This window comes from Prionailurus bengalensis, chromosome E4, assembly GCF_016509475.1.
Source record: "Prionailurus bengalensis isolate Pbe53 chromosome E4, Fcat_Pben_1.1_paternal_pri, whole genome shotgun sequence".
Taxonomy (NCBI): domain Eukaryota; kingdom Metazoa; phylum Chordata; class Mammalia; order Carnivora; family Felidae; genus Prionailurus; species Prionailurus bengalensis.
The window spans coordinates 35,903,451-35,930,087 of NC_057360.1; the positions used below are offsets into that span (position 1 = coordinate 35,903,451).

Consider the following 26,637-nt stretch of genomic DNA (forward strand, 5'->3'; position numbering starts at 1 on the left):
GATCTATAGGGGCACCTGGGTAGTTTAGTCAGTTAAGCCTCTGACTTAGGCTCAGGCCATGATCTAACCATTCGAGGGTTCAAGCCCTGCGTCGGGCTCTGTGCTGATTCTTTGGATTCTGTCTCCCTTTCTCTGCCCCTCCCTGGCTTACATTCTGTCTCTCTCTGTCTCTCAAAAATAAATAAATGTTAACACAATAAAAAAATAAAAAATAAAAATAAGATCTATAAAATAGACTCAAGAAATTAGAAGAGAGGAAATAAGGATAAGAACATAAATTAATAAAATCATAAGCAACATTTGATGATGCAAATACTAGTTGAGAGGCCTAGTAAAAGTTGTAGACCCTTAGTAAGACATGCCAACAAAGAAAGAGATACATATTAATAGCAGTAAAGGCAAAAGACTCACCACTAAAGGCATTAAAAAGAATGTAAAAAGATGTTGTGAACATTATGTCTACAAATTTGACAATTTAGATAGACAAATTCCTAGAAACCACCCTACAAAAACTGACAGCTGTCATTATCTGTCCTCAAAGAAAAATTGATGCCCAAATTGCATGCTTTATGGATTCTTACAATTACTAAGGAAGAAATAGTACCAATCTTACACAAATTCCAGAGAATTCAAAAAGAAGGAACATACCAATTCACCATATGAAATAAGTAGAAAGTTCATACCAAACCCAAAAGGAAAATAACAGACTGATCTCTCTCATGAAAATAGATGCAAAACTTCTAAGTAAAATATAAGCAAATAAAACCCAACAACATGTAAAAAATCATGATTCATCACAACCAAGTGTGATTTATTAGAGGAATATAATCCCGCTTTTAACAATCAAAAAGAAGCAATTATAATTCTAGGGGGGAAAAGTACTCATATAGTCATTTCAATAGGTATTGTTAAACACTCCCTGATGATTAAAAAAAATTAGAAAAATAGAAATTAGAGCTTTCTATATTTTTAATTCGATTTTTAAAGACTTTATAACACTGTAAATAAAGATGAATTATTGAAAGTTTTGCTTATGAGTTTGGGAAACAAGATATCCACTAACTTCTTCTATTCAGCATTGTACTCAAGTCCAAGCTGGTGAAATAAAATAGCAAATAAGTCAAATATGGACACGAAAATTTTTTCTTTTTATTTAAAGATATGCTTTTTTTTTGACTTCTGAGAATCTTGGTAGATATTGTTACTTCTACTCAGATACTTCACTAATAAGGCATTAACTTGCTTCAACTTTCTATCTTTGTTTCCCCATTGCACTCATGTTTCCTATTATAGTACCAATCACACTGAATGATAATTGTTAACACGTTTACCCACACCACTATGACTTAGTCACTGTATAGCCCCATACAACACCAGTATCTGGTGTATATGTGTATTTAATAATACTTGTTAGAACCAGCTGGACAATAGTTATTTATGATCTACAGGAAAGAAGAAGAACTAATGATTGAATAGGTACACTTAAGCACAAATATAGCAAATTAAGCATTATAATAGTGTTATATCAACTAAAAGAGAATAGAAAGTGAAAAAATATGGCTTTTATTTTATTAAATAGTGGGATATTTAGTAGTACATACCTAAACATGATGGTGGTGTAGTCCACACTCCATCTAAGCAATAGGACTCCCTAGACCCTTGAAGGAAATGGTGATCAAAACATCTGTATTCTACTGAAGAACCATTTTCGTAGATGCCTATTGTTGAACTAATCATGACTCCATTTTTAATAAGTGGAGGATATGCACACATTCCTTTAGATTCTGCAAAAATAATTTTAGAAGGATATAATGAATTTCCATAGTAAGCATCCAATACTTTAATAATTGCTATGGAAATAAAATGGCACATTTCATGTAAAAGCATTTTTAAAATAGCTGTCAAATTTCAAATATTGAGAGCATTTCTGTAATAACTTAATATCATAAAATTGATTATTGCAAGAATTAGAATCTTATTATAACATTGAAATACACATTTAAAACTGGCAAAGAATTAACAATCATGATTTTATTTTTCCCTTTTTATGTAGCCAAAAGTGAAATGTATGAAACCCCATTGAAGCCAGGCTTTCTGTATGTATCTTCTTACATTTTTTTTTCTTATTAAAAGTAATAGTTCCATGTCCAAGTAGCACAAAGAATCTCCCAGTCTGTATCAAGATCTTTTCTGAGACAATACAAACCCAGCAAACCCCAAGAAGGGCAATGTTTTCCAGAGCTGTTGATTGCTCACATTAGGGTGATCAGTCCCCTGATAGTCTGGGGATATTTATAAGACCTATTAATTTCTCCTTTTATAAAATTGACTTATTGGAATTAAAAGATGTCAGCATAGCCATCTTTTTTAAGTATTTGTGCTTACTGGAAATTAATCAGATCATTACCAATGTTGTATATTAGAAGATGATGATAGTGAGTTGTGTAGGGTCTTTCTTATACTTTGAACCCAAGTAGTGATATTAATCACTTGAGAAATTGTCAGAAAACACTATTGTTTTACCTTTTATAATACATAAAGGATATCTCACTTCTCCTCTATTGCACTGTACCGATAATTCAGACAATGGGGTTGATGGAGATAAGTCATATCCTTGTTTACATACAAAATCTATTAAATCTCCATGTAAGACCTTTCCTTCATACTTCCATTTCATCTCTATGTTATTTCTTTTCATGTAATCCACATTAATAGTACATGGCTCTGTAAGAAAAAATGTTCTTTTCAGTTATTTACTCATTTGAAAAGTATGAAGCTTAATATATTTTTAAAATAAAAATCTTGATAGGTATCAGAAGCAATGTTTTATATTTAACATTTACATTATTAAAACCCCTCAAACATATACATAATAAAATATACATTGTATTGCTATCAAATGAATTTATACATTTCTTATTATTATCATTATATTATAAATTTAAACCACTTAATTTGAACGTTAAAAATATTGTTTAAGCTACAAAAGATGCACTTAAGACTTAAAGGTACATAGAGACTAAAAGTGAAATGATACAAAAAGAAATACGATGCAAATAGAAGTAAAAAAAAAAGCCAGGGTAGCAATACTTACATTGGACAAAACAGACTTTATTTTTTTTTAATGTTTATTTATTTTTGAGACAGAGGGAGACAGAGCATGAGTGGGGGAGGGGCAGAGAGGGAGACACAGAATCTGAAGCAGGCTCCAGGCTCTGAGCTGTCAGCACAGAGCCTGATGCTGGGCTCGAACCCACAAACTGTGAGATCATGACCTGAGCTGAAGTTGGACGCTCAACCAACTGAGCCACCCAGGCGCCCCAGACAAAAGAGACTTTAAAACAGACTATAACAAGGGACCAAGAAGCATTACATAATGATAAGGAAATTATTCCAATGAGAACATATAACACTTATAAATATCTATGCACCCCAAAATTGGAGTTCCTAAATGCATAGAGCAAATATTAACAGACATAAAGGAAAAAATTGACAATAATACATAAGTAGTAGGGGACGTTAACATCCCACTACATTAATGGATAGATCATCCAGGTATAATATCAATAAGAAAACAGTGTCTTTGAATGAACTTTTAGACCAGAGGGTCATAACACATATCCCTAACACATTTCATCCAGAAACAACACAATACACATTCTTTTCAAGTGCACATGAAACGTTCCCAGGATAGATCATATGTTAAGCCACAAAACAGTTTCAATAAATTAAAAAACATTAAAATTATATCACACATCTTTTCTTACAACAACAGTAAGAAACTAGATGTCAATAACAAAGAAAAAAATGGGGAAAAAAACCCACAAACAGGTGGAGGCTAAACAACATGCTACTACACATCCAATGGATCAATGAAGAAATTAAAGAAGAAAATTTTTTTAAACATGGATATAAATGAAAACAAAAACACAGTGATCCAAAATATTTGGGATGCAGCAAAGCAGTTCTAAGAGGGAAATTTATAGCAATAGAGGTTTACCTCAAGAAGCAAAAAAATCAAATAAACAGTATAACCTTACATCCAAAGGAACCAAAAAGAGCCCAAGGTTAGTAGAAAGAATGAAATAATAAAGACAGCAGAAATAAATAATACAGAGACTAAAAAAAAAAAAATAGAAAAGATCAGTGAAACTAGGGGCTGTTTCTTTGAAAAGATAAATCAAATTGATTAGTCTTTAGCCAGACTCTCAAGAAAAAAAGAGACAACAAAAATAAAATTAGAAACAAAAGAGAAGTAAAAACTTACACCACAGAAATGCAAATGATTATAAAAGAATACTACAAAAAATTATATGCCAGAAAATTGGACAATCTAGAAGAAATATATAAATTTCTAGAAACATAATCTAAAACCGAATCTGGAAGAAATAGAAAATCTGAGCGGACCAATTAATAGTAACAAAATTGAATTGGTAATTTTAAAAATCCCAAAAAAAACAAAAGTCCAGGACCAGATGGCTTCACAGGTGAATTCTATTGAACATTTAAAGAAGAGTTAAAACTTATTTTCTTCAACTATTCCAAAACATAAGAGAAGAAGGAAAGCTTCCAAATACATTCAATTAGGCCAGCATCACCATGATACCTGAGCCAGACAGACGCTACAAAAAAAAGAGAACTACAGGCTAATATCCCTGATGAACATGGATGAAAAAATCCTCAACAAATTATTAACAAACTGCATTCAACAATACATTAAAAGAATCATTCACCATGATCAAGCAGAATTTATTCTGGAGATGCAAGGATGGTTCAATATTCATAAATCAATCAATATGGTCCACCACATCAAGAAAACAAAGAATAAAAACCATATCATCATCTCAATAGATGAAGAAAAAGCATATGACAAATGTCAACCCACAGTTAACATCATACTCAATGGTGAAAAACAGAGTTTTTCCTCTCAGACCAAGAACGAGAAGACAACGATGCCCACTCTTGCCACTTTTATTCAACATACCACTTGAACACTCTGGCCACAGCAATTGGATAAAAAAAGGAAATAAAAGGCATCCAAATGGATAAGGAAAAAGTTAAACTGTAACTATTTGTAGTACATAATACTATACACAAAAAACCCTAAAGACCCCACCAAAAAACTATTTAAAATAAAAAAATGAATTCAGTAAAATTTTAGAATACAAAATTAATACACAGAATTCAAACACATTTGTACACACTAATAACAAAGCAGCAAAAAGATAAACTAAGAAAATAATTTTAACTTTATTTATAAATATGTCCAAAAGAACAAAATACCTAGGAATATACTTAACCAAGGAGATTAAACCTTTACTCTGAAAACTATAAAACTCTAATGAAAGAAATTGAAGATTACACAAAGAAATGGAAAGACATTCCATGCTCATGGGTTGGAAGAATTAATATTGTTAAAATGTCCATACCAACCAAAGCAATTTATAGATTCAATGCAATTACTATCAAAATACCAATAGCATTTTCCAGAGAACCAGAACAAATAATCCTTAAATTTGTATGGAACCACAAAAGAAAAAGCAATCTTGAGAAAGAAGAACCAAATTGGTAGGATCACAATCCCAGATTTCAAGATATACTACAAAGCTGAAGTAATCAAAACAGCATGGCATGGGACAAAAATAGACACATAGGTCTGTGGAACAGAATAGAGGTGCAAAAATGCTCATATGGTCAATTAATCTATGGCAAAGGAGGCAAGAATATTACAATGGGAAAAAGTCTTTTCAATAAGTGGTGCTGGGAAAACTGGACAGCTACATGCAAAAGAATGAAACTGGACCACTTTCTTATACCACATACAAAAATTAACTCAAAATGGATGAAAGATCTAAATGTGAGACCTGAAACCTTAAAGCTCCTAGAAGAAAACATAGGCAGTAATCCTCTTGACTCTGGCCTTAGTAACATTTTTCTAAATATGTCTCCTGAGGCAAGGGATACAAAAGTGAAAATAAACTATGGGGATTACATCAAAATAAAAAGCTTTTGTGCAGCAACAGAAGCCATAAACAACACAAAAAGGCAACTCACTGAATTGGGGAAGATATTTGCAAAGGATATATATGATAATGGGTTAATATCCAAAATATATGAATAAGTTATACAACTCAACACACACACACACACAGACACAGACACACACAGACACAGACACACACACACACACACAAAACAAATAATCCAATTAAAAAATGGGTAGAGAACTTGAATAGATATTTTTCCAAAGAAGACATATAAATTGTCAGCAGACACATAAAAAGATGCTCAACATCACTCATCATCAGGGAAATGCAAATCAAAACCACAATGAGATAGGGGACCCTGGGTGGCTCAGTCGGTTAAGCATCTGACTTCGGCTCAGGTCACAATCTCATGGTTTGTGAGTTTGAGCCCCAAATGGGGCTCTGTGCTGACAGCTCAGAGCCTGGAGCCTGCTTTGGATTCTGTGTCTCCCTCTCTGTCTGCCCCTCCCCCATTTGTGCTCTGTCTCTCTCTATCAAAAATAAATAAATGTTAAAAAAAATTTTTTTAATAAAAACACGCACGATAAGATATCACCTCACACTTGTCAGAATGGCTAGAATCAAAAAGAGAGGTAACAAATGTTGGTGAGGATGTAGAAGGGGAAAAAAAAATCACCTCGTGCCCTCTTGATTGAATGTACATTTGTATAGCCACTGTGGTGAACATTGCGGAGGTTCCTCAAAAAATTAAAAATAAAAATACTATATGATCCCATAATTCCACTTCTGCATATTTACCCAAAGAAAATGAAAACACAAACCCAAAAAGATATATGTACCCCTATGTTTATTGCTGCATTATAGACAATAGATAAGATATGGAAGCAACACAAGTGTCCATATAATGGAATATTACTCAGCCATAAAAAGGATGAAATCATGGGGCACCTGAGTGGCTCAGTCGGTTGAGTGTCCAACTTCAGCTCAGGTCATGGTCTCTTGAGCCCCATGTCAGGCTCTGTGCTAAAACCTCAGAGCCTGGAGCCTGCTTCAGATTCTGTGTCTTCCCCTCTCTCTGCCCCTCCCATGCTCATGCTCTGTGTCTCTCAATAATAAATAAATGTTTAAAAATTAAAAAAAAAATAAAAGGATGAAATCATGTCATTTGCAACAATATGGATGGACCTACAGGGTATTAAGCTAAGTGAAATAAGTCAGAGAAAGACAAATACCATATGATTTACTTATATATGGAATCTAAAACGTAAAGCAAATGCATAAACAAACAAAAAGCAGCAACAGAGCCATATATACAGAAAAAAAGTTGATGGCTGCCAGAAAGGAGTGGGGTATGGGGACTGGCAAAATGTGTGACCCTTCACACATTGTGGGAGATACAGTCTTCCATTATGGAATTAATAAATCATGAAGATAAAAAGTACAGCAGAGGGAATGTAGTCAATGGTATTGTAATAGTGTTGTAAGGTGACTGATATTGGCTACATTGGTGGTGAGTGTAACATAACTTATAGACTTGTGGAATCACCATGTTGTATCCCTCAAATAATGTAACATTTTGTGCCAACTATACTTCAGTAAAAAGAAAAAAAACCATATATATATATATAATAATCACTTAGGTTAAGCATGATTTCCTCCCTCTAAATAAAAATCATGACATAGCAAACATATTTACTGTATAATATTTGTGGGACACCTACCACTTGAGATATATCAAAGAACAAAACAAAGATCTCCACCCTCATGGACCTTACCTTCTAAATGGGAGTAACACAAATGAACTAGCAGTAATTAAAATAAATACATGGGTTTTATAATTTGTGGCCATCTTAAAACCACATATAATAAATTAGATGGGGAATAAGTAGTGGAGGGAGAGGAGGGGCTATCAGAGGGATGGGGTAAGGGAAGTAATTTTTAAGTCAAATGGTTGTGATAAGCCTAAGTAAGAAGTAGTAGCGGCACAGACTTGAAGAAGGTCAAGGAGTGAACCATGGCTTTTTCTGAGGGAAGGGCGTTCCAGAAAGAGGAAACAGCCCTGAGGTAAGAGCACACTTGTCTTGTGTGAGGAAGAGCAAGGAAACCAGGGTGGCTGGAGTAGGAGACAGGGAAGATCGGCGGGAGGTTGAAGAGGTTCATAATGACTGGAACAATAATTCACAGATGGAAGATTCTGCTCCTTACACCATTTTCCCCATTTGTAGTGAGAGTACTTGCAGTTTCTGAGGACAAATAAGATGTACAGAACTCTGCCCTCTTGCCCTGATGACAATAAATGGTCTTCATTCGGTATCTGCTTTGACTTATGAGCACCAAGTCTATGTGTCTCGAGATGATTGTTCCAGACAGAATGACAGATTTCCTTAAACCTTGTTATTCCTTGTGAGGTGTTTCATTACTAGCTTTTCCATTGCTATTTCCATTTAGTCTCCATCCTCAGAGATGACTGTACTTCCATCTAATGCATTATCAATCACATCATCAAAGCCTTAATATCAAAAACTTTTATAAAAATAGGAAAGCAATAGAAAAGCTACAGGTAGGGGTGCCTGGGTGGCTCAGTCGGTTAAGTGTACAGCTTCGGCTCAGGTCATGATCTCGTGGGTTCAAGCCCCGCATCAGGCTCTGTGCTGACAGCTCGGAGCCTGGAGCCTGCTTTGGATTCTGTGTCTCCCCCTCCCCACCACCCCACTCATGCTCTGTCTCTCTCTCTCTCAAAAATAAATAAAAAACATTTAAAACATTTAAAAAATTATAAAAAAGAAAAGCCATAGGTAGACATATCTGAATTTGCATGAGAACAGTAGTTTAAGAATGATTTGGAATAGAGAAACCACAAAGGAGATGTGGAAAGAGCTTACGATTTAAAATTTAAACTTCTATATATGAAAACAGTATAAAGAAAAAGAAAATAAAAATGGTTGCAATATACATTGTTATATCTTGCATCATTGTCAAGTGAATAATATAATTTATACTAATAAAACTTTTATTACAAATATAAAAAAATCAAGGTCATTGGAAAAAAAAAAAAAAAAAACAACCTGTGGCCAGCCACTAGAAAATTGACAAATGCTCAATTGAGTAATACTTAAATAACCAAATCAAATAAATAAACTCAATTTATTAATACTTAAATAAACCAAATTAAAATAATTTTAATTGTTGGATTAACAATTTGTGAAGATTGAAGTGTAAGAAAAGTGCTACTTGGATTCACTGATGGTAGGGTCATAAATCAGATTAACTTTCTCAAGGACAATTTGACAATTTACAGAAAAATAATTAAAATTCCAAATTTCTTTCATCCAAAGTTCTCCTTCAGAAAATCTGAAAAAAAAAAAGCTAAAACAAAATAAGACATGTGAAAGAAACATACTTAATTCTAAAAATCAAAAACTAAAGTGTTTTTTCAGCATGCAAACATTTAGTACAAAAAAATGTACTGTTTGGAATATAAAAATGTTGAAACCACACTAAACTTCCATTAAAAGTGATTAATTTAATTATGGCATATCTGCATTATAGAATACTATGCATCAGTTAAAATGTATATTGTACAAATATATCAAACCACATTCATAATATAGTTTGTGGGGAAAAAACAAGTTACATAGCCTCTCATGATAGCATATATTTTTTATAAATATGCGTTGCGTGTGTGTGTGTGTGTGTGTGTGTGTATGAAAAGGTTTAGAAAACCATTATCTAAGTAATTAACAGCTTTTGTTTCCTCCTAAGTTACTGATATTTTCTGTTTTCTTCTAGTTGCTTCTTTATACTTATTTTTTTAGTAAATAACAATGATTTACATTTATAGTTTGAAAGGCTAACATTTTTAATTAAATTACTATTTTATTTTAACTTATAGAAAGTTTATGATACCATTACCTATTTGTAGAAGTCACAATGTAAGAAGTTCATTGCAACTGTAGTGACCAATTATACTCCTTTAAATATAATTTTGACTAGCAATGTCAAAAATGAGGCAAATATATAGGCTTGAAATGAAAGGTGAATATTATTTTCTGAAAGTTATCTCAATTTAGATAATTATTTAGATAGCTGCCTTAATTCTCCATTTGACACATTGTTAACTATATACCATGTCTTAATGCAAAATATATTTAAAGTAATTACAAGCATGTCTTTATTTGCTCAGCAAAATAAAAGGTGATCATCCAAGTGAGGAATTGATAGCCAAGAAAGCTATTAACAATATGCTCTAGCAAGGAAGGAACTGGATTGATTATCCTCCCCAAATGACATTCTGGAGACAATATAGGAGAGATGCTGATGATCCTAGTAAGGGAAAATTTCAGTTCAGAGAAAGATGACACGAAATGTAACCAGTCACAAAAATGTGAATATATTTAATGCCACTGAAATGCACATTTACAAATGCCTAAGATGGTAAAGTTTTATTCATATTTTACTACAATTTTTAAAAAGTAATAGGTGAGAACTAGTGGAGTTTTAGACCCTATGATATTAGATTTTCTGCTTACAGAAAAGCGAAGGGATATTGGGATCAGCACTGGGTGTTGTATGGAAGCCAGTTTGACAATAAGTCATATTTAAAAAAATAAAATAAAAACCTCCTAAAAAAAGAGAGAGAGAAGGGAAAGAAAACATTTGGGAAAAAGTTTATACAAAATTAATCTTTTCCATGCCATAAAACGTGTAAAAATCACATAAAAATAGACATAATCATAAAAGAAATTCAACGTGTTCTGTTATAAACGAAGTTCCAGGGATCTAATGTACATAGTGGTGACTATAGTCAATAGTATTGTTTTGATACTGGAATGTTGCCAGGAGAGTAGATCTTCATAAGGACAAGAACGACAAAAAATGGTGATTATGTGAGGTGAAGGAAATGTTAACTAACCTTATTGTGGTAAACATTTCAAAATACATATGTGTATCAACTCACTGCATTGTACACCTTAAATTTACACAATGTTATATGTCAATTACATCTCTTTATTTAAAAAAAACCACAATGTGTTCTCTATCTTACCTAAGCAAACGGGTGGGGTTGACCATCTTCCTTGTTCACAACGAGATATTTTTGCCCCACTCAATAAGTAGTATTCATTGCATCTATATTCCACAGAGGATCCTGTTGCGTAGCTTGCTAGTAATCCATCAACAACAGCCCCATTTATTACAGCAGGTGGAGGCTTACAATTCTCATTATTTTCTAAGGAAAGTGGTTATTTTAAAATTAATATGAACTTATAACAACATAACGATATCATAAAGTTACCCATACTCTAGTTCTTCAATATTTAGGACAATTGATTCAGGACAATTGATTTCTAAATTCTCCAGAAATGAGAAAAATGCTATTCAACTCAAATATTTTAAAAATTTACTATGTAAGAATAAACAGCAAATGTTTCACCTAAGAACACATATGCATATGTGTCACTTTTTTTGCTTATGAGTGAATCATAATAGAGATATTCTTAAAATGTATGGAAAGGTAAACAATAACCCAAATATTATTGTTAGTTTTTTTTATCGTTTATTTTTTTTATTCTCATTCCCTTCATCTCAGATCTCAGTCAATCCGTGGATGAGATTTTCTACTTTTCCTCTCCCTTTAGTTTTTTTCTTATCTGCTGATTTCTTTAGCATCCTTCATAGCTTTTCTCTTATGCAATAAATATCTTAAATAAACATGTTTGTGGAGATCTTTCTAGGAGAGCTCGAGAAATGAGAAGGATGACAGGAAGGATAGCACCTAGGAGTGACAGTATAGCTTGCTTGTGCGTATCAGCAAAAGACCAGAGACCTGTCTCAGAAGGATGTAGGGCTCAGACTGGCCAGATGCATAAGTAATATCAGAAGGACTGACTCAAAGTCAGTAACAGAGTGCTCTAATATAACTTTGTAGGACATAAAGGGAGAGGAAGTAGATCATGATCATGGCCAGTCACCCAATCCAACATGCCCTTATTTACTTCTCTAATGAAGCACACTGTCACTTATGTAATTTCATATAAAGCTCAGAAATCATGGTATAAAATAGGTCAGATAACAGTGCTTAGCACTAATGGACATTCAAACATCTTTTTTAGTTTCCCAATTCTTTATACTGGGTCAAATTCTATGGATGGCTGCACACACACGAAAATGGTAGTAGAGTAGGTGCAGTAGTAGGCAGTAGTGTCTTGCCATAAGTGTGTGGATTAAATAAGGAGAGTGAAAAATTGTACGGAATTGGCTTAGCTGTTGATGGTAAATATAGCATACATACCAACACACTCAGGAGGACGTGTCCAGTTTCCACGTTTACAAGTTATTTCTTTTGATCCACGGAGATGATACCCGCTTTTACATTCATACGCCACTGTATCCCCATTGTAGTAAATCGTAGAGTGTGGGTTTGCCGTGCCATTCTCAATGAAAGGTGGGTCCTTACAGGCTATCTTCTCCTTTTGTTCTGCAAAGAAACAAATGAGAGGAAAGAGACCATTTAGCTACACATGCAAACCTCATTTTAGGGAAAGCTTATTCAAGGTGTTGCTAACCAATGCATTTTGGAGGTTCTGTCCATTTTCCATTTTCACAACGTATTTCTTCTGATCCCTGTATCTCAAAATTAATTTCACATTCTACATGGACTACTTCTCCATGACGATAAGTTGTTGAATGTGTTTGGATTTTGGAGTTTAGTGGCAGAGGTGGTGGAGGACATCGGTTTCTTCTTCCTTATAAAAAAATCACCATATTTAGTCATATAGTTACAAAAATAATAGGTAGATTTAATAAACACATTCATTGAGCCAAGTACCATAGGAAGTATTGAAGACAGACCCTAGGTCACCCCCCTTGATCTCCACTTTTGATGTGTTTGTTGTTCACTTCCTTGTGTGATACCCCTCCCCACTGAGCAGGAACTGTGACTTCCTTCTGACCAATAGAACGTGGCAAAGACGAGGGGATGTATGTGATTATGTATGTATAATATGCAACATAATACTGTAAGGCCATTCTTGTCGAGAGACTCTCTCCCTGCTGATTTTGATAAAAAGCACAGTCCCACATTGTGAGCTTCCAAATGGGGAGACAACAAGGCCAGGAGCAGAAGGCTGACTCCAGCAGGCAGCTGGGAAGAAATTGAGGCTCCCAGCTCAGCAGTATGAAAAGCACACAATGCTGTCAACAACCACAGTGAGTTTGAAAGCAGATTCTTCCCCAGTCAAGCCTCAGATGAGACTGAAGCCCCAGCTGACACTTTAATAGCAGTTTTGTTAGACAAAGATGCAGAGGATCCAGATAAGCTATTCCCAGACTCCTGACCTACAGAAATTATGAAATAATACAAATGTGTTGTTTTAAGCTGCTAAATTTGTAATAGCGGTGTTATACACCAATAGAAAACTATAAAAGCAAGTAAATTAAAACAGCATTCATTATCTCCTTTATTCCTAAAGTAACTTTATTAAGCAGGAACAATTATTTCTCTCATATAGATAAACTAAAGCTTCTGAAGTATATTAACTATTAACTGGTGGATCTGTTCTTGTACCATGTCTATATGAATTAAATAAAATCTTCTTAACTATTCTAAAATGCAGACTGTATTAATTTCCTATTGCTGTTGGGACAAATTATCACACTTAAGTGGCTTAAAATAGCACAAGTTTATTCTTTACAGTTTTGGAAGGCAAAGCCCAGAACCAGTTTCACCGGTCTAAAATCAAAACATCAGGAAAGCTGCATTCCTTCTAGAAACTTTAGGAGAGAATCAGCTTCTTTGCCTTTTTAAACTTCTGTAGGCTGCACGCATTCCTAGGCACACGATCTTTCCTCTTATTACTCAAACTTCTTGCTTCCACTGTCACATCTCTATTCCTCTTCTGTAGTCAAATTTCCCTCTGCCTCCTTCTTGGGATTACATTTAGGGCCCACATGGATAATCCCAGAAATTATTCCTACCTCAAGATCCTTAATTTTATCACATGTGCAAAGTCCCTTTTTATAAATGAGGTAACATTCACTGGCTCCAGAGATTAGGATATAATTTATTATTATTCAGCCAACTACACTGCCTACCTAACATCTAATGACTATTTACTAGAGAAAATAACATGGCATGCTGGCATGCTGACTAAATTGGATGGGGGGAGGGGGGTAGGCATAATGTAGGTTTGCCATTTATTTCTCAAATAACATGCGGCATGTAATTTGCTAACAATCTTCCTCTCTACTGTTAGACCAAGGCTCTTGGGCCGGACTGGAAAATTAAAAACAAAAACATTGACGTTATCATTTGGTGCATTTAAAGAATTAGGATCCTTCTGGGCAGTCCCATCTCATACCTCTGGTCATCTCCCTCTTTCACCCTTTCTAGCTTCACCCCCTCTTCCAACTTCCACTTTCCTGTCTTCCTCCTGCCTGTCAATAATGGCATTATTTTCTATATTACAGAGAAAACAGAGGCTATCAAGACCTTTACTTCTCCCCATCTCTCCCAATCCTGAAACTCCTACTTACCTTTCAGTTCCAATACTATCCAACACCTCCAAAAATGCTATCGCACCCCATACCTCAAAATCTTCAATGTTTGTTCAAATACTTTATACCTGACTTTATTATATTTGTCACATTGCATCAATGTGTTCATTTTCAAATGAACAATTTTCAAATCTGTTCCCTCTGCTAGGCTAGGATCTCTTTCATATCTCATTGTAGGTACATTTAAATGACTGTTGAATTGTTGTCTTCCAACAGGTGATCATACTATCTTCTTGGACATGTCCAGTGATAGAAATTTACCCCATGGATTACATTTTACAATAGCTCTTACTAGAAGATCATATTTTTCATTTTTACTCTGGTTAATACTCTGTTGATTTTTCTATTCTTTACGCCCAGTATTCTGAAGACTGTATTTTCATATCAGGAAATATGTAGCCAGATAAGAAAGAAACCCTCACAAAGCTGCCAGCTTGGAATAATTGAATCTAGTAATTCTCAAAAAGAAAATTTATTCATTGTTATAAGAGATTTACATTTATAATAAGAGAGTTTAAAAGTTATAACCACTCTACAAACTAATGCAAAATTTAAGATTTCTTCAAATTTAAATGTATTAAATATTGGTGAAAATAGTGCTGATTTAAAAGACCATATTTATCTTAAAAGATAGCACTCAGGACAAGGATTAGATATCATCAGAAACATTTTTTTTCATAAAAATTAAAGCTGATTAAGACATGATATTTTATTTGTATGAGTGTGAAATTTTTAAAATTACCTTCACATACAGGAGATTCTGGATACCAACCAAAGTTATAGCACTGAATTAAATCAGATCCACTTAGATAATAATTTTCATGACAGAAAAACTGAACTACATCTCCTTCTTCATAAGTTTGCTTTATAGGATGAAAATAACCATTTTCTATTAATCTTAAAGAAGAGCACTTTAATTCTAAAAATGAAAGAACGACATAAAATACAAAAGAAAGTGTCATTTTTTCTGTTGAACAAAATTCATCTATTTATATATCATATCTGGAATAGAAATTAGTAAATTTGCCATATTTTGAAATACATATAAAAGCTTTTCAATTCCTATATTTATGAAATATCATTAGGCTTATGTTAATTTAATTATCTGAGCTAAAAGAAATTCTGCTATTTGAGAGCTTTATATTTATTTTTTAATTTATTTTTTAATTTTTTTTTTTTCTTGTGTGGAGGCTTGACTTTCAACAGACCTCAGCAAGGGGGCTACGTATGAAACCCCTGAGAACTTTAACTGATCAAAGCCTATGATCGACATAATTAAAACCAGAAGCAAAAACAAGTATGAAAAATGAAACATAATTAGGGTGACAATTTATATACATTTCCATATAAGAGAAAGTTTTTAAATGAGACCAGATCATCTTTAAAATGAGAACGTACTGGTACATCTTGGTGTGAGAGACCATCCATATGTGCGACATTCTACCTCCTCTGCCTTCCTTCCTCCAGCTGTATAGTAGCCCGCAGTGCATTCGTATTGTACTCTGTCCTTCACCTGGAATGTTTTCTGCGTTGTGGAATAATTTCCATGATGTAATTCAGGGACCAAACATGTTTCTAAAAAAAAAAAAAAACGTTATTTATTTTATGAATTTTATCACTAGAACAATAATATTAAAAAGAAATCTCAAAATGTATTTTCACAAAATCTTGAGCATATTTGGTGGAATCATCTTTGGCAAAATTGAAAAACAGCCAGTTTGCCTTTGTCTCTCTATTCCCTTTTTTTTTTTTTTAAATACACCTTGTGTGTTAATGCACCAGTCTTATACTCTTTTTTCTAAAAAAAAAAAAAATATTTTGAGAGAGAGAGACAGATCTGCACAAGCACAGGAGGGGCAGAGAGACAGAGAGAGAGAGACACAAAGAGAATCCTAAGCACATTCTGTGCCATCAGTACAGAGCCTGATGCGGGGCTCAATCTCACCAATCATGAGATCATGACCTGAGCCAAAACCAAGAGCTGGTTGCTTAACCAACTGAGCCACCCAGGCATCCCCTCTATTCTTAAAATTCTACTCTAGTGTAGTTGAAAAAAGGCCACAATTCAACTAAAGGCTTGTTCAGTAACAATTTTTTTATTATGTGCCATCTGAGGATTTGTACAGTTTAAGCAACTGACAACACGTTAACAAAGTATGTCTATTCAAGTTACTGGATTATTTTAAGTGTATCCGATATGGGTCTGCCAATAAAAATCATGGGCATTATCCTGAATTCTTCTTTAATAAAGGAAATAGTAATTTACATATGTTGCAAGGAACAGGTTTAAGGTTTTTTTATTTTATTCCATTTCATTCTTTTCTTTATTAGTATAAAGTAGGAACTGCTTCCACCCTTTGGCTGTTGTGAAAAACTGCTGCTGGGAACGAACATTGGTGTAGACTTCTGAGTTCCTGCTTTCAATTCCTTTGGGTATATACCTAGAAGTGGAATTACTGGATCGTATGATAATTCTATGTTTAACTTTTAGAGGAATTGTCACCAATCCTGTGTCCATCAGTGGATAAATGGACAAACAAAATGCTATATATATATACATATATATATATGTATATATATAATATTAGAATGTTATGTGTGTATATATATAATATTAGAATGTTATATATATACATATATACATATATATATAACAGAATATTATTCCATCGTAAAAAGAAATTAACTCTGATACATGCTAAAACATAAATAAACCTTGAATACATTGTGCTAAGTGAAATAAGCCAGACACAAAAGAACAGTATTGCATGGCTCCTCTTATACAAAGTTTCAAAAATAAGGAAATAGATAGAGACAGAAAATAGAAGTTACCAGGTACTGGGGTATGGTGGGGGGTGTAGGGGATTATTAAAGGTAGAGAGTTTCTCTTCAGCTTGATGAAAAAGTTTTGGAAACAGCGGTGATGGTAATGACAACATTGTGAATGTACATAATGCTACTGAATTGTACATTTAAAAACAGTTGAAATTGTAAAGTTCATGTGATGCGTATTTTGCCACAACTAAAAAACAAGATGAGGTCTGCCAACGGTTTGAGGGAAGAAAAAATGGATGAATAGGTGGAAAACAGGGGGCTCTTAGGCACTGAAACTATTCTTCATGACACCTTTCTGGTGGATACGTATCCTTAGACACTGGACAAAACCCACAGCATGTGTAACATAAAGAATGAACCCTAATGTAAAGCATGAATTTGGTTATACATTGGCTCATCGATTGCAACAGATACGCCTCACTCAATGCAAGATGTTCATAATAGGGGAAACTGTATGTGGCCAAGGGCAGGAAGGGGTATATGGGAACTCTCTGTACTAGCTGATCAATATTTCTGCAAATCTAAAACTGCTCTAAAAATAAAAGTCTATTAATATCAAAACAAATAAGTAGGAGCTACTGGAGTAGGTGTGTTTTAGGAGTTGAGAACCCCTGGGTTAGGGAAACACCTAGCACTTAAGAAAAACAATATAATACCAACTTCTTGCATTTGCAGACATGATGAAAAATAAATTCTATTAAATAAAAATGCCTATCAATATAAGATAGTACTAGCCTCACTGTCCCTTTTCTTCGGTTTTAGGAAATGGTTCTTAAACACATACCATGTTCCTTCCTGCAGGTAGGTTGAGAAGACCATCCATCAGCAAGACATTGAACCACTTCTTCATCCTTCCCTCCAGTAGTTTTATATCCTGAATTACAACTATAGCGCATGTTCTCTTGAATTTTGTACCATAATTTTACATCAGAGATGTAACCATTTGTCAGCTCGGGCTTAGTGCATTTTTCTATGGGAAAAAAAATTCTTTGTTTAACTTGGTGAACTTAAGTTCTTTTACTTAGTTGTAAAAATAAGGCAAAAGTTTAATATTATTCTTGGAATTTATTTATTATTATTATTATTATTATTTTAATGTTTATGTATTTTTTTAGAGGGAGACAGACAGAAAGAGTGTGAGCAGGGGAGGGGCAGAGAGAGAGGGAGACACAGAATCCCAAGCAGGCTCCAGGCTCTGAGCTGTCAGCACAGAGCCCGACACAAGGCTCAAACTCATGAAGAGTGAGATCATGACCTCAGCTGAAGTCAGATGCTTAACCAACTGAGCCACTCAGGTGTCCCTATTATTCTTGGAATTTAAAGAATGAAGAACAAATTTCACTCCCAAATTCCTTAATTTTGGAAATATCCTGTATGTTCTGTAACAAACTTCAAAAATCGATTCAACTTCATACTGACATTCTTTGTATTTATTAACTTCAGTTTTTATAGTGACACCCACACCTATCACATCTACTTTTAGAAAATTTAACAGCGCTCTTCCACTAACTAATTGTCATTAATGGCAAGTAGAAGCAATTTCATTTGAATTTACTTCCTAATATTTCTAAGTCCACTGTGTTTGACAATTTTTAACACTGTGTAACAAAAGCACATACCGACTTTCTAAATAAAAGAGATTCATCTAAAACCTCTACTCTGCAAAACAGAGCTTAGAGAATTCTTTGTTTGAGAGAGGTCACCTGTTCTGATGGAAGCTAATTAATAGTTTGACTATAGGGTAGCCTGGCATTAAATAATGAGACAGACCCATCAGATTTATTTTTCCTAAATTTGAACTCAAAATTCAGAAAACACATTTTTTAATGGATATTATGGGAGAAGAAGTTGGCGCACAAAGGAGAGATGAGTCTTTCAAAGGATAAAACACTACAGTAACAATCTTACTCTTCTTCCTATGGCCAGTGACAAGCATTTTTTTCTGGCTTCCTATGCACATTATCTGTATAAGTTCCTCACTCCTTAAAGTAACTTATTTGTATCTCTGTTTCTGGCAGTATGATAACACCAATTTCAATAAATGTTTTTATTCTTTTCACAGGGTATTACTGAAAATAAAGACAATAGCATTTTAATAAGAAACATTATTTATAGAATTTAAGAATATGCCTTCATTTTGTAACAGAGACCCTGGACCAGTAATTTTGTTCTTAATCTACCAAAACTTTTCATCACCAGCCAGGTTTTATTGGACCCTTACAGACTACTCTCTTCGCATATTATACGTATTTTGTGGACACAGGCCACCAACTCACTGAAGCATCGTGGTTCTGGAGACCAGCCCTCTTGGGTACATGTGATTCGCTCCTCTTGTTTTCCAGTTGCCGTTGAATAACCAGCCAAGCAGGAAAATGACAATTTTTCATTTATTCTCATTGGAAAGTAATAGCTTTTAAAAGGATAGTAATATTGGGCAATCCTTCCATTTTCCACACTAGGAAAGCCACAGGGTTTCTCTGAAATGAGTAAATATCAAGATGAAAACTGAAAAACATACCTAAAACCATGAAACCAAATGGCAATACTTTTTTTTTTCTTTTTTTCTTTTTTTTTTTGAGGAGGAGGAGGAGGAGGAGGAGGGAGGGACAGAGGGAGAGAATCCTAAGCAGGCTCCACGTTCAGGTGCGGGGCTCCATCCCACAACCATGAGATCATGACCTGAGCCGAAATCAAGAGTCAGCTGCTTGACTGATGGAGCCACCCAGGCACCCAACATTTCTAAATTCGAAATGTTTACAGCCACTTTAACTAGTACTTCTTTTTATTAACTAAAATTTTAAGGCACTTCTGTGACAATTTTTCAATCAGAATTAATCTGCTTGTAATCCCAATACCCAACAGTAAGAAGAAAATTGGTTAGGCCACTTCCTCAGGGAAGCTTTCCCTAACTTTGTAAAACAACACTCACTAACAGAAATATAATGCAAGCCACATATGTAATTTCAAAATCTCTAGTAGTCACGTTAATAAATGGAACAATTGAAGTTAATTTTAATAATAGGTATTATTTGACCCCTTCAAATATTAAAATTATTTTTCATTATTTTTTTCTTACTAAGTCTGAACTTCAGTGCGTATTTACACTTACAGCACATCCCAGTGTGGACTCACCACATTTCAATAGCTGTATGTGGCTAGTAGTCACTATACTGGATAGCAGAGTTCTAGAACAGGTGAAGTTCTGCTTAGGATTTGCAAACGTACAGAATTTTTAAATGAATGGCTTTTTTTTTGTTTAGAAAGAAAAAGACAACCCATTAAAAATAAATAAAAGACTTGAGCAAGAGATTTACAAAACAGGATATGTAAATGGTCACAGACCTAGTAAAAAGTACTCAACTATCTTCGGCGATATTAAAGCAAAATATGCACATACCATATTTAAAAAGCATTCATCCCTTATGAACATTGATGCAAACATTCTCAACAAAATAGCAGCAAAGAGAATTCAGCAGCGTATTAAAAGGACCAATGAGCACATGGGCTTTATTCCTGGAATGCAAGGATTGTTCAACATACAAAAATCCATCAATGTAATACACCACATCAACAACATGAAAGAAGAAAGAAAAAAAGTATCTGTGCACCCAAAGACATTTTAGAGAATGTTCGTAGCAGCATTATTGGTGTAGTCCCAAACTGGAAACAATCCAAATGCCCATTCATGGTGGAAAAGTTAAACATATTTTAGACTATGCATTCAATGAAATTGTACATAGCAATACAAGTGGTGAATTCTGAATGGTGACTCTCACAAACATATTATTGAGTGACAGATGCCTGTCACACATAAGTAAATATTATATGTACTTACATAATATTTTTATCGAGGTATAATTGATATATGACATATTAGTTTTTGGCATACAGTATAATGATTACACATATATATTTGTATATATTGCAAAATGATCTCACAATAAATATAGTTAACATCCATCACCACACAGGTACAAATTCTTTCCCTTGTGATGAGCACTTTTAAGATCTACTCTCTTAGCAACTTTAAAATATACAATATAATATTATTAACACACATGTGAATATATATATGCCAGAGAAATTATAACAAAGAAATAGGGTGATTATATGGGCAGCATTCATTTCAGAGTTATTTGTAGTTAGAAGCAAATTAGAGGTAACTATGTGTCCGTGACTAGGAAGATGGATAAGTAAAATTTATGAAACACTATGTAGCAGTAGCAACAAAATAGATTGAGCAACATGGAAATATGTTTAAATGATAGCAAGTAAAACAAACCAGTAAGGAGAGAAAATCTATGGCAAGCTTTTATGTGAATGTCAAGCACATACACAAAAGCAGACATAGTTCAGAAAGATGGTTACATATTTAAGAATATATCAAACACATTATAGTGGCTCAGTTTGATGCTAGGGGAAATGGAGTTGGGATCAGGGATAAAGGGAAGAAATATATAAATAGAGCAAAAGTGGCACCTTTCATAGGCCAATGATGATTGCATGCTATGAAATCAGTTATTGCCTGTTAGGTTTCCAGTGGGGGTGACCATGAGACTGTGGTCCCTGTCTTCAGGCAGGTTATTTTTCTGTTTGCTTGGGAGAAAGAAGATTATGACCATGTAAAAATTAGGAAATTATCTAGAAAATGCAATGTCTTCATGATATAGATAATAGAGAACTGTATCAGCTGGTTTTTCTCTATTTAGACAGGAAAATAAAACCAAAGGAAACTATTCCTAAAAAATAATTTTATTGTAGAATTAAATGTATCAAATAAGATGAATTCTATTTATTCCACTTTTGCTGTTTTAATAGCAGACTTTTTTGGGGTACACAATTTGTAGTAAACTCTTCACCTAAAAGGCAATTATAATCTATAGGATATTTTATTTCAACAAATTCCCTAAGGTGTTTATTTCAGAAAAGCCTTATTGCTGTGGTTTCCCATTTTGTATATTCACTCTGCTGACACCTAATGACCTGTCTGGTTTCTTATCCCTACAGCTTAATTATTTCTAAATAATCCACACTTGTACACTGCCTACCTCACATTCGCTAATTCACACGCTGGAAAGTCTGGCGATGAAGATTTCTGAGTCAGGGAGTCAACAGATATTGGTTTGTTTGGACACTCTTGATTTGCAACCGTTGTCCCACATGATTATTAATAGAGTTCCCTCTCACTCTCAAAAGTATCCTTGTCTGTGTAATCAATTACATGGTCCTCCTGATCACAACTTAAAGATTGAAGCCAATAAATAAATTAGGGTAAAAATCAAAGGGTGAAGAGTCAAAAATCTTGATGATTTATGGCTATTTTTTCTTTTCAGGTTTCCCACACTAACATCTCACTTTATGAACAGAGAATTAAATTTGTACAAGCTTTGCAGTGTTATGAATCAATTCCATTATGAAGTTAGAATTAAGATTAACATACGACTTCTAAATGGTGGTACTGTTAGCCTGAAAACCCTTTGAGGTATTTAGATCCTAATCTCCTATGCCCTAAAACCTAGAGATACAAAGCAGGATTTTGTTTTGTCTTGTTTTGTTTTTCTAAAGACTACAAAATACTAAATACTACAAAAATACTTACTAGTTATGCCCAAAGGAAAAATAAATCTGCCTAACTATAACAAATTCTATTTATAAGAACTGTGCTTTTATAAAGTTGATACACAAAAATGAAAGACTATATTAAAAGTTCAAGTTAAATGGATGTTAGAATTTCCCTTTATGGTTTTTAGGGAATAAAGAGTATTAAAAATTCAATTTACCTTCTGCATAGAGTTCTCCTGAGATGATTAATACGATGATAAAAGCCAAGTCTTTCGACCTCATCTTCAGCGGTGTGCCCCAGAAAGATTGTAACAATTGTAAAGCACTAGGGACTCCTCATTAAGTACACAATACTTTGCCGGAAGAAAAAGTTAATTATTTACAACATCTGTCTAAGTCTCTTTGTGACAAGACATATCTTCCATTTAAACCATTTTTGGAATAATGTTAAAATAACACAACTATGTTAATTGACAGAATTTTGGGTGCCAGAGTCCAATAAGGGCATGATCACCTATAAGGGCAACAAGAGCGGCAGCATAAATAATTAACTCAGACTGCATAAAAAACAGGGTAAATTTTCAACTTCAATTCCCTATTGTAAGTCCATGGACTAAAGTTCACCTGTGGCCATTGATTTCTCTACCACCATTGATCAAAAGGAGAGATGAACTTAGAAACATGAGATAATGGATACCTGATGTAAAAATACAGTGCTGTCTATGTTGCACTGCTGGAAGAGAAAAAAGACCTTAATTGTGTCAAGCAATGATATCATAATATTATAGTAAGATCTAATGTTTAGAGTGTTTGTATTCTGTGGCAGGTGAAGGAATAAGCACTGTGCTATATTATCATTCATTGATAAAAATGTTTGGTGTGACCACTATGTGCAGGTCATGTTCTAATCTTGGGTATACAGCAGTGAAAAAAAAAAAAGATTAAAATTATAGTCTTCATGGAGTTTACATTTTAATGGGTTTTAATCTAAATAAGAAAGTAAGATGGGGAGAAAAGAGCTGTTATTATTTTAATTTATGTAATTTTTTATTAAAATATATTAATGGAAAAGGCACACAAATCATCAGAGCACAGAACATGAATTCTCACCAACTGAACCCATTTCAAAATAAGAAATAGAATATACCAGCACCTCAGAAGTCACTAAATATGCCCACCCTGATGTGAAACACTACTTTTTTTTTTTTAAGAAATCACATTGTTTATTTATTTAATATAATTTATTGTCAAATTGGCTAACATACAGTGCGTAAAGCGTGCTCTTGGTTTTGGGGGTAGATACCTGTGGTTCTTCGCTTATATACAACACCCAGTGCTCCCAAACAAGTGCCCTCCTCAATGCCCATCACCCATTTTCCCCTCTCCGCCACCCCCCTATCAACCCTCAGATTGTTCTCTGTACTTAACAGTCTCTTATGGTTTGCCTCCCTCCCTCTCTTTTTGTAACTATTTGAAACACTATTTTGACTTTTACCAGTGTAGATCAGTTTTGCCTGGTTTTACACTACATAAGTGGAATCATGGAGTGTTTTTTTTAATGTCTAGCTTCTTTTGTTTAATATTTTGCTTATGAGATTCATCTTGTGCTGTAGATAGTTCCTTCTCTGTATAGTATTCCATTTTTAAAAAAATTTTTTTTTCAACGTTTTTATTTATTTTTGGGATAGAGAGAGACAGAGCATGAACGGGGGAGAGGCAGAGAGAGAGGGAGACACAGAATCAGAAACAGGCTCCAGGCTCTGAGCCATCAGCCCAGAGCCCGACGCGGGGCTCGAACTCACGGACTGCGAGATCGTGACCTGACTGAAGTCGGATGCTTAACCGACTGCGCCACCCAGGCGCCCCTATTCCATTCTGTTAATATGCCACAAATTATCTATCCATTCTACTGTTCATGGGCATTTTGAGTGACTTTTAGTTTAGGGATATACCTCTGCTTATTTTCAAAGTTTTTTCTTTTTTTTTAATTTGAAAATTTTCAAACATTCTCACCTGGATCTACCATTAACATTATATTACACTTCCAAAATCACATATTTATTCACCTATTCATCCATTTTTAAATTCATTTCAAAGCAAATTGCAGATGTCTGTGCATGCCCCTCTACTTAAGCAAATATATCATTAACTCAAGCTCAGTATTTTTTACAGATTATTCTTTTCATATGAAATTTATAAAGAAATGTGCAACTGTTAAAAGTAACCTCTATGGGTCTTGACCAGTGCATTCACCTGTATACCTCAGACCACTGTCAATCACCATCACCCAGAAAATTCCCTCAGACTCCTTTCCAGGTAGTCCTCACCTCCACTCCTGTTATAGGTAACCACTGTTCTGATCTTTCCACCAATCGTATTACTTGTCTGTTCTAGAACCTCATATCCATGGAAAACACAAGGACTCTTTTTCTGTAAGGCTTCTTTCATTCAGCATAATGTTTGGCATTTATCCATGTGGTTGTGGGTACCAGCATTTCATCCTTTTTTTATGGCTCAATTTCATAAAAGAATACTTTCATAGAAAGTATTGAAGTTGGTTTGTCAAAGACCACAAAGCTAGTGATAGATCCAGGCTTCGAAGTTCTTTTTAAAAAAGTAAAATATATGTTATCGAAATTAAGTATCTAAATTTCTAATCAATTAAAAGTTGCCAGCATCTACTAATTTCAGTAAATGTAGTAAGTGTATTACATCTAAAAATTAAACTAAATGAGGGAGTATATTTAGTGTTTCAAAAATTAAAAGTCTGGAAGAATCTCTTTTATTCCAAGTAAGAACAAAGCTAAACAACATAATTTTAAAGGTCTTATGTTCTGAAATAATATATTTACATGGTGCTAACTTCAAAGGGTACAAAGTGAAAACTCTCCATCCCACACTTGTTCCTCAGTCACCCACTTCTCCTCTGTAGAAGGTAAATAATGCCCTCAATACCTTTTGCATTTTTCTGGAGTTATCTTCGGTGTAAACAAGCAAATATATACCTTCTAGCTCATTACTTTTTCACTTAGTATATATTGGAGATCACTCCATAGCAATGCCCAAGTGACTTCCTTACTTGTTTTTAGATCAGTTTTCTAGTATATGGATGTATAAATTAAATTATTATTGGATAATGAAGTTGTCTACCATGTTTCATCATTGCTAGAACTTCTGCAATGTTTAGTACTACACATGTCACATGTTCCCAGCTTGGCTCATTTTTCTATTGAAGTGTTGGTCTTTTTGCTGTGGACTTGTATGCACTTTTTATATATTTGAAAAAATGGATTTAGTCTGTGATTTTGAGTTATACATTTTTCTCCTTGATGTACTATTTATCTTTTAAATTGTCACAGTGGATTTTGCAAATTAATATTTTCCTTGAAGATTACAGGATTTGTGTTATTCTTAGAATTACTACAACTTTTTTTTTTATTATTGCTATAGTATCTTACAATACTCCTTTGGCTAACTTTTTTTAAATGTTTATGTATTCATTTTGAGAGTGAGAGAGAGAGAATGGGGGAGGGGTAGAGAGAGAGAGAGGGAGAGAGAGAATCCCAAGCAGCTCTGTGCTTTCAGAGCAGAGCCTGATGCGAGGCTTGATCTCATGAACTGTGAGAACATGACCTGAGCCAAAATCAAGAATCAGAAGCTTAACCTACTCAGCCACCCAGGTGCCCTCCCTTGTTTAATT

The 26,637-nt window shown here is 34.0% G+C and overlaps 1 protein-coding gene across 2 annotated transcripts in view; it reads right to left on the reverse strand.

Annotated features, from left to right (window-relative positions):
• Positions 1–23,445, reverse strand: part of F13B (coagulation factor XIII B chain) — a 31,127-nt gene extending 7,682 nt beyond the window's left edge. The window contains exons 1-10 of one of the 2 annotated variants that reach the window (XM_043567922.1): positions 23,156–23,445; positions 19,652–19,852; positions 18,160–18,345; positions 15,939–16,115; positions 15,283–15,459; positions 12,551–12,730; positions 12,277–12,462; positions 11,032–11,214; positions 2,524–2,724; positions 1,602–1,784 (exon numbers count right to left, since the gene is read on the reverse strand). In XM_043567922.1, coding sequence (XP_043423857.1) covers positions 1,602–1,784; positions 2,524–2,724; positions 11,032–11,214; positions 12,277–12,462; positions 12,551–12,730; positions 15,283–15,459; positions 15,939–16,115; positions 18,160–18,345; positions 19,652–19,852; positions 23,156–23,219 — 1,738 coding nt within the window. In that variant the 5' untranslated portion in view covers positions 23,220–23,445. The remainder of the gene's footprint in view (positions 1–1,601; positions 1,785–2,523; positions 2,725–11,031; positions 11,215–12,276; positions 12,463–12,550; positions 12,731–15,282; positions 15,460–15,938; positions 16,116–18,159; positions 18,346–19,651; positions 19,853–23,155) is intronic. The other variant, XM_043567923.1, reaches the window with a different exon arrangement.
• Between the last annotated feature and the right edge of the window lie 3,192 nt (positions 23,446–26,637).